The sequence below is a fragment of the Etheostoma cragini genome, chromosome 1 (assembly GCF_013103735.1).
Source record: "Etheostoma cragini isolate CJK2018 chromosome 1, CSU_Ecrag_1.0, whole genome shotgun sequence".
NCBI lineage: Eukaryota > Metazoa > Chordata > Actinopteri > Perciformes > Percidae > Etheostoma > Etheostoma cragini.
The window spans coordinates 6,945,280-6,953,503 of record NC_048407.1 but is presented as its reverse complement, the minus strand read 5'-3'; the positions used below and the strand labels follow the sequence as shown (position 1 = coordinate 6,953,503).

The 8,224-nt window shown below is 39.4% G+C and overlaps 1 protein-coding gene across 1 annotated transcript; it reads right to left on the bottom strand.

The window, feature by feature from the left end:
- Positions 1-1,391: 1,391 nt before the first annotated feature.
- Positions 1,392-8,165, bottom strand: LOC117947988 (mucin-5B-like). The gene is made up of 8 exons (XM_034877407.1): positions 7,894-8,165; positions 7,284-7,440; positions 7,057-7,185; positions 5,704-5,851; positions 3,582-3,625; positions 3,162-3,365; positions 1,564-1,637; positions 1,392-1,424 (listed from the first exon to the last, which is right to left on the bottom strand). Exons 3-8 carry the CDS (start codon positions 7,112-7,114, stop codon positions 1,392-1,394), a joined length of 561 nt encoding a protein of 186 aa, XP_034733298.1. The 5' UTR covers positions 7,115-7,185; positions 7,284-7,440; positions 7,894-8,165.
- Positions 8,166-8,224: the final 59 nt, after the last annotated feature.

The following is an 8,224-nucleotide window of genomic DNA, read 5'->3' as shown; positions in this document are numbered from 1 at the left end:
TGTTGTAAAACCTAGCACCGAGGTTGTAGTTTCAATCACAGCTGCCGTAGAGCTTGTTACTGGGCCACTGGTGAATTCTTTAGGTGGTATTGTTGTTGCAATATTTGCTGTTGTCTTTTCTGATGCTGTTGTCTCTACAGGTTTGGTTGTGGACTCTGTAGATATTGCTGTTGGTACATTAATAGTTGTGGTAACAACAGAAGGTTTTGATGTCACAACTGTTGTTTCAGGGCTCTTTGTCGTAACACCTGGCACTGAGGTTGTAGTTTCAACCACAGCTGTGGTAGAGCTTGTTAGTGGGCCAATGGTGACTTCTTTAGGTGGTATTGTCGTCACCATCTTTGCTGTTGTCTTTTCTGATGATGTTGTCTTTTCTGATGCTGTTGTCTCTACAGATTTGGTTGTGGATTCTGTAGATGTTTGTAATGGTACATTAATAGTTGTGGTAACAACAGAAGGTTTGGATGTCCCAACTGTTGTTTCAGGGCTTGTTGTTGCAACACCTGGCTCTGAGGTTGTAGTTTCAATAACAGCTGTGGTAGAGCTTGTTACTGGGCCACTGGTGAATTGTTTTGGTGGTATTGTTGTTGCAATATTTGCTGTTGTCTTTTCTGATGAAGTTGTCTTTTCTGATGCTGTTGTCTCTACAGATTTGGTTGTGGCTTCTGTAGATATTGCTGATGGTACATTAATAGTTGTGGTAACAACAGAAGGAAGGGATGTCACAACTGTTGTTTCAGGCCTTGTTGTTGTAACACCTGACACTGAGGTTGTAGTTTCAACCACAGCTGTGGTAGAGCTTGTTACTGGGCCAGTGGTGACTTCTTTAGGTGGTATTGTCGTCCCAATCTTTGCTGTTGTCTTTTCTGAAGATGTTGTCTTTTCTGATGCTGTTGTCTCTAGAGATTTGGTTGTGGATACTGTAGATGTTTTTGAAGGTACATTAATAGTTGTGGTAACTACAGAAGGTTTGGATGTCACAACTGTTGTTTCAGGTCTTCTTGATGTAACACCTGGCACTGAGGTTGTAGTTTCAACCACAGCTGTGGTAGAGCTTGTTACTGGGCGAGTGGTGACTTCTTTAGGTGGTATTGTCGTCACAATCTTTGCTGTTGTCTTTTCTGAAGATGTTGTCTTTTCTGATGCTGTTGTCTCTAGAGATTTGGTTGTGGATACTGTAGATGTTTGTGAAGGTACATTAATAGTTGTGGTAACAACAGAAGGTTTGGATGTCACAACTGTCGTTTCAGGGCTTGTTGTTGTAACACCTGGCACTGAGGTTGTAGTTTCAATAACAGCTGTGGTAGAGCTTGTTACTGGGCCACTGGTGAATTCTTTTGGTGGAATTGTTGTTGCAATATTTGCTGTTGTCTTTTCTGATGCTGTTGTCTCTACAGATTTGGTTGTGGCTTCTGTAGATATTGCTGATGGTACATTAATAGTTGTGGTAACAACAGAAGGTTTTGATGTCACAACTGTTGTTTCAGGGCTTGTGGCTTCTGTAGATATTGCTTCTGTAGAGCTTTTTCCTGGGCCAGTGGTAGGTGGTTTTGTTGTTGCAACCCTTGTCGTGGTTGTGGTTTCTTTAGATTTGGATGTGGTTCCCAATGTGTTTTTTGACAGTAATGTAGTTACAACTGTGGTAAAATCAGACATTTTTGCAAAATTAGTGCATTATAAATTATATCATACAATTGTAGAAATGACTAATTTTGTATTTTTAGGGTGCAATCGGACCGCTGCGAAGCCCCATTTTAAAATGAAGGAATTATCGTAATTCCTTTCTTTGGCCAATTAATCGCCTTTTTGAGGGTCTTTACATACTGAAAAACAGTCCAAAATTGGCGGTTGCATCAATCCTGGTAAAAATGTATGTATTTTAATGTTTTGGGAAATAGGCTTACAAAAATGGCTCGGCAATGCCCCCTTATTAAATTAAAAGAATTTAGCTCCTGCAGTGCGTTTAACGTAGACTAATGAAACGTGGCATACATATGTAGCATTTAAAGACGTACAGAAAAGCTCATCGGAGCCATACCCTAAATACTCCTAGAGATTTCATCCAATGAACTTCAAATTTGGTCTGTGCCATCTAAAGTTAGTAAAAGAAAAACTTTCGTCATAGGGCAGGGTCGTGGCAGGGCAGCTAATTTGTGCGTTTCGCCATTGAAACAGGAAGTGGGTGTAACTTGATACCTTTCAGGATTTCTAAGAGTCCAACCCGGACAACATATACACGCAGATATTGGCTCAAATTTGTAGCAACTCCTAGTTGCAACAGGAAGTAGACCTAAAAGTCAAGGTTCTATATTTTAAAATACTCCTCCTAGAGATTTCATCCAATGGTCTTCAAATTGAGTCTGTACCATCTCAACATCTTAAAATGAAAAGTTTCAAAATAATTTTTTTTTGTCAAACGGTGTGGGCACAGCAGCGTTTTTCAGTGTTTAGCAATGAACGAGAAAGTGTCTGTAACTACATTATCATATCTGCTAGAAATTTCACACAATCATCAAGAGTCCATGACTGAGTACATATACAGGCCAATATTAACTTTTGGTCATAGCGCCCCCCACTGGCACTAGGATATCCGCCTAATATGACAAACATCATCCGATTTACATGAATCCTATGTGTGGTCTATATGTGATACTGAGCCGCCCCCTACACCGTAACCACACCCATGTAGTTAGGCCCCGCCACCTCTTATGACTTTTGAACCGTGTAAGGTAGAGTCTAGTGTGAGGTATCATTGAACTCAGCAAAGAGTTCCTTATTCATTGGTGATGGTTTGGCCCGCCCCCTATTCATAACTGGTGACCTGTCTAAGGTAGAGTCTTATGTGAGGTATCGATGAACTCAGCAGAGACTTCCAGTTTTATTGGTAAAGGTTTGCTCCAACCCCTATGTTTTGGCCACACCTCCTTTCACAGTTAATGAACTGTATGACGTAGAGTCATGTGTGAGGTATCGTAGAACTCAGCGGGGAGTTCCCTCTCTATTGATGATTTGTAGTGTCTGAGTGCCACTCTAATGCAGAGTTGCAAGGAGGAGTGTCCAACAATAATATCCAACAATAGCAAGCACAGGAGCAAGGTCCAATCTAATGATGAATATGAAAGCAAGATCAGTGTTTAGGGTGGTTGGATAGATTTTCTTACCTGAAGTTGTCTTTCCAACTGTGCTGAATGCAAAAGGGGTAGTTGTAGGACTTGCTGTGGTAGTAGTTAGGCACGGGTACATACTTCTGGTTACGTTCCCATTGGCCCCGCACTCAGCTGTGATGCAGTTTCCTAGCCCGTCTGTGGTGTTGTATATGGTTTCCCCATATTTGTAGGTTTTTCCATTAATGAAACATGTGCAAGCTGCAGATCAAGAATATAATGTTTTCAATTTTTTTTAGAACATTCACCCGTTAGATATACTGTATATATATATGTATATATATATATATATATATATATATATAAATATATATATGTGTGTGTGTGTGTGTGTGTGTGTGTGTGTGTGTGTGTGTGTGTGTGTTTCTAAAGTAATAAATAGATAAAGTCAGTGTATATGTTTACTTATTTACTTACAGTTTACATTGTAGCTGCATCTTATTCCAGAGACTGTACAGGAGCTTTGAAATAGAAATGAAGGCAAAGGAATGTAAACCATTATTAGACCAGGACAGAGAGATTCAAATTCATAAAAGTTTCCATCCTTGACTCTTTCCCTAAACCACATTTTTCTAAAAATATCTATAGACACCCCGCTCAATCCTTCCAAACATCTTTTGGTCTTATCTGCATAAATAAAAAAACAGGCAATAATTAGAACACTATGAAATCCTTTCCCTTTTTGGAGCAATAGAAAATAAAAGCAATATTTATGTGACCATGAAACAATCACATTTCACAGATTGTATAAATATCCTAGAAGTGCAGCAACAAGTCAGATTGTATGCTTTACCTTTAATTGTGTTCTTAAGAAAGAAAATTCTTTCAAAGGAATTGGGCATTTCACCATTCAATCCCAGGGCTGATACATAGAGACAGACACCCAAATAATGCTTACATTTAAAGCTACATGCATTTTAAAGTCACCAATTAACTGGTATGTATTGGGTAACACTTTATAGTAACCATAATTAATAGATGGTAAATTGATAGTTAATTAATCTTTAGTTAATTGTAATTTAACTGTTAGCAAACAGTCATTTTACTGTTAATCAATGAAATTATAAATAATAATGTCTACAAAGTAGTAGTAGTGTTGTTAATGAACAGATATCATTACATACATTATATCCCTCATATACTATACTATACTATGATTATTGCACAGGTGTGCCACAGATTGGCCACAATAAGAGGCCACTCTAAAATGTGCAGTTTTATCACACAGCACAGTGCCACAGACGCTGCAAGTTTTGAGGGTAAATGGCGTGCTGACTGCAGGAATGTGGGCGAACGCTTTGCTAAGTGGTTATGTCAACGTTGTAGATCGAGTGGCATGTTGAATGCATAGAGATACCGTGACAAGATCCTGAGGCCCACTGTTGTGCCATTCCTCCAAGACCATGTCCTCATGTTGCTCATGTTGTTTAAAACTAAATTGATCCAATAATCACAGACCAATCTTTGTGTGGCCATGTTTCAAAGATCTGCACACAATTCTCTTACATGGCCAGCATCTCACCGGACATGTCACCCATTGAGCATATTTGGGATGCTCTGGATCGGCGTCTACGACAGCTTTTTCCAGGTCCTGCCAATATCCAGCAACTTCGCACAGCCATTAAAGAACAGTTAACCAACATTCCACAGGCTGCAATCAACAACCTGATCAACTTCATGCAAAGTAGATGTCTTGCACTGTGTGAGGCAAATGGTGGTCACACCAGATACTGACTGGTTTACTGCCCTCTAATTTTAGAGTGGCCTTTTATTGTGCCCAGTAATTATGCTGTCTAATCAGCATCTTGACATGCCATGGTGGATGGATTTTCTCGGCAAAGGAAAAGTACTCACTAACACAGATTTCTGAACAATATTTGAGAGAAATAAGCATTTTGTTTACATAGAATAAGTGTTAGATCTTTGAGTTCAGCTCATGAAAAATGGGGGCAAATAACAGTGTTTATAACTTTGTTTAGTATATGTACGTGTGTAAATATATATATATATATATATATATATAAATATTGTTCCCTTACTCTGAAGGGGGAAAATATGATTTCCGCAGGGGTGATTTGCATCACATGATACACAGAGAAGAGGCACACATATAAAAACTCACACGCAGGTACTAGAGACTTTTAAACCATTTCTCTTGGTGCTCAATGAGCGATCTCTGTACATTTACTCTCAATCGAAAATGGCCAGCAAGAAAGGTTATTCTGTCAGCGAAGTTTTGACACAGCTCTTTGACAATTAAAGTGACAGAGGAGAATGTGTCCGAGACTGAGGATAATCTTGAGGAGGACACAAATTATGAAGCATCCTCCTCTGAAGAAAATGAGACTCTTGGGGCCCTTCTGTTGTTCCTTCAATTGTCAGTGGCTATTTCATTGGACTGTCAATAAGCTGACTGGTCCAAGTAAGGATGCAATCTCTCTCAGTTGTTTTACACCACTAGCGTGCATGTCCAAATGTGGTACTGTATATGCATCATTGCCTACAGTCTGCCAAGCTCTTATTGTGACCAAAAACCTACCAAGTGTAACAGTTGTTTGATGGAACCTTCTCTCCAATGCTGTAGTGTATGTTTATGTCATCATAGCAGCCACATTGGTCCCAGGCAGCACACTTCATGGTGTCTTCATCAAAGAAGGGCTGGGTTGGGGGACACTGTGGATAGCAGCCTGCAAAACCATCATAACATATGGCTTAATCTTAGTAAAAATACAAGTATAGCTACATGGTAAACACTATTTAAAAGTGGAAAGAGTACTACAATATTGTGCTCAAGTAAAACTACTGTTACGTTAAGGCATTATACTTGAGTAAAAGTAAAAGTATTTGGCCTTAAGTTATAGCACCACCAACAGTCCAAATGGCATCATGTTCTATGGGAAGCATTAGCATAAGGCATAAGTTAGCATATTATGCTAAAAAGACCAGTCCCACATGCACCAATCAACATGACATGATATGATTCTGATCCTGGGTGCAGACCATGTGTACCAATTTTTTTGAAGTTCCGTCCATGCATACTAAATATTTGTAGTATTTTGGCGCCCCCTATGGATTAAGCCTTAAATCGTTGCGTAAGCCTATTCCTCAAGACTGACTAAAGGTATGTTATAATTATATGATTATTGGACAAACTGAGTTAAGGCCAATTCCCTGTTCAGACAGGACGGTGTCATAGAGAAACAGCATATGAGATGAGATGACAGACAAAATCAGGATTAGACTATGTGCACCACAACAACAAAAAAGACGCTGGTGAATGCGCACCATAACACATGAAAAAACACACAGGGGCAGTCCCTCCAGGATTTCGGCCTTTTTTGAGATGGTTGCAGTTTAAAATACCTGACTTTGTGGGAGCTTTGGTAGAAAATTGCAATAAAAGTTGTTACAATAAAGTTGGGGAAGACAGTGAAAGTTGAAAAAAAGTTGTGATTTTTTAGTATAGTTCTTTAAAAATAAAAAGGAAACTTGTTTTGGGGTGAATTTTTTTATATTCTAAAAAGGTACACAAAAAACACTTTATTACAGTAACAAGGGTAAATGTTATTTGTTACTTCTCAAACAATGTAATTTGGTCTCAATTGTTGGCCCTGTGCAAGTCTGTGGCCTGGGGATTGGTAATCTGTAATATATAACACTAATGCAGCAGAACAAAGTTAGAATGAGGTTCTTTGTCTTTAGCTTTTTCCTCTTGGCGGGTGAGCCACACACTCCCTTGAATGAGTTTATTTTAAATTATTTAAAACATGTTAACACAACTGCAAGAAAGGTTAATTAAGCTTAAAAACCAGCTAAACTGACCCAAAGAAATTAAAAGTTATGCAGATTAACCCTATAATTCCTGAGAAAATGAGAAAGCACTTGACCTTACCTTCCAGAGCAGTAATGAGGCTGGAACAGTTTCCTGAGGGATTCCTACAGGTCTTCATGCAGTCAGCTCCACAAGGCTTGTAGTGCCACTCACAGTCACCAGGGGAGTTATAAAAATCGCAGAAAATAGCTGCAAGAGAAAAAAAAGTACTAATATAAGTACAAACAAACTGAAATATGTTGGCTAAAGATACAATTCCCTCCTGGTGTCATGGTGGCCAAACTTACGGCACAGCTTGGGAGTTCTCCATTTTATGCAGGCCCCAGCTTCATTACAAGCTTTGGCATAAGCAGCAACAGCAGTACAAAGACATTCACAGTCCCCGCCGGTGTCACAAGCACAAGAGTCTCTCACACAAGAGTCAAAGTATGGACCAGGGTCAACCTTGAACATACAATAGTGTACGGTTTAGCAGAATAATAAAAGCTGAGGGCAACAACAATTTTGTCCTGTGCTTGTGGTATTATTAGCAACAGTGTCATTGGTAGTATTAGTACTAATCACACAGGGAGAACTATTGGTGTTTAAGGTAGAAATATTGGGGTGATGGTATAATTTGAAGGTCTTAGTTCGCCAAAATCATAAGGAAAAACCTCAAGGGCATATGAATATCCAGTCCATATATTTTACTGTCTGAAATTTAGCTTTTAAGAGATTTTTCTCTTGACCAATGTTTTGATTTAACAGATCAGAACTGAGCAATGAACGCTTAGTACCATAGGTAGGATAAACGTTAATATTTATAACATTTCCCAAATACTGTGGCAGTAAAAGTGATTCAGATTGTATAATTGCATACACAAGTGTGTGTATCCATGTGCCTATCACCATAGTTACCTTTGAATGACAGCTCTGGAAGGTGGCACTGGTGATGATGCTACACTGTTTCTGGGACCAGGCTGCCCGGTAGCGGTTAGAGGCACAGGGATCAGTGAGTAGTTGGGCACTTGGGCAGTCGGATGAAACCTTCCAACTGTTACCAAATTCTAGAACATCTGCCACTGTCTCCTGGGAGCGTGTAGTGTAGTCATTCTTACTGTTGCCGTCGTAGTTTCCACACAGGCCACAGACTTGACCCTGAGAGGGAGGAACCCAATAGCATAATGTAATGCTATGATAGGACTGGTACAGAGTAAAGCTGGTGTGCTGCCACTCAAATATCCTTCAC

What these genes read in the sequence shown, in the direction of transcription:
- LOC117947988 (XM_034877407.1), bottom strand. Translation starts at nt 7,114, where the DNA reads ATGAAGACCTGTAGGAATCCCTCAGGAAACTGTTCCAGCCTCATTACT. An exon ending in AGTTGGAAAGACAACTTCAG is followed by an intron (nt 1,638 to 3,161) that starts GTAAGAAAATCT and finishes ATTTTACCACAG; the next exon opens with TTGTAACTACATTACTGTCA. An exon ending in AAACCACAACCACGACAAGG is followed by an intron (nt 1,425 to 1,563) that starts GTTGCAACAACA and finishes ATGTACCATCAG; the next exon opens with CAATATCTACAGAAGCCACA.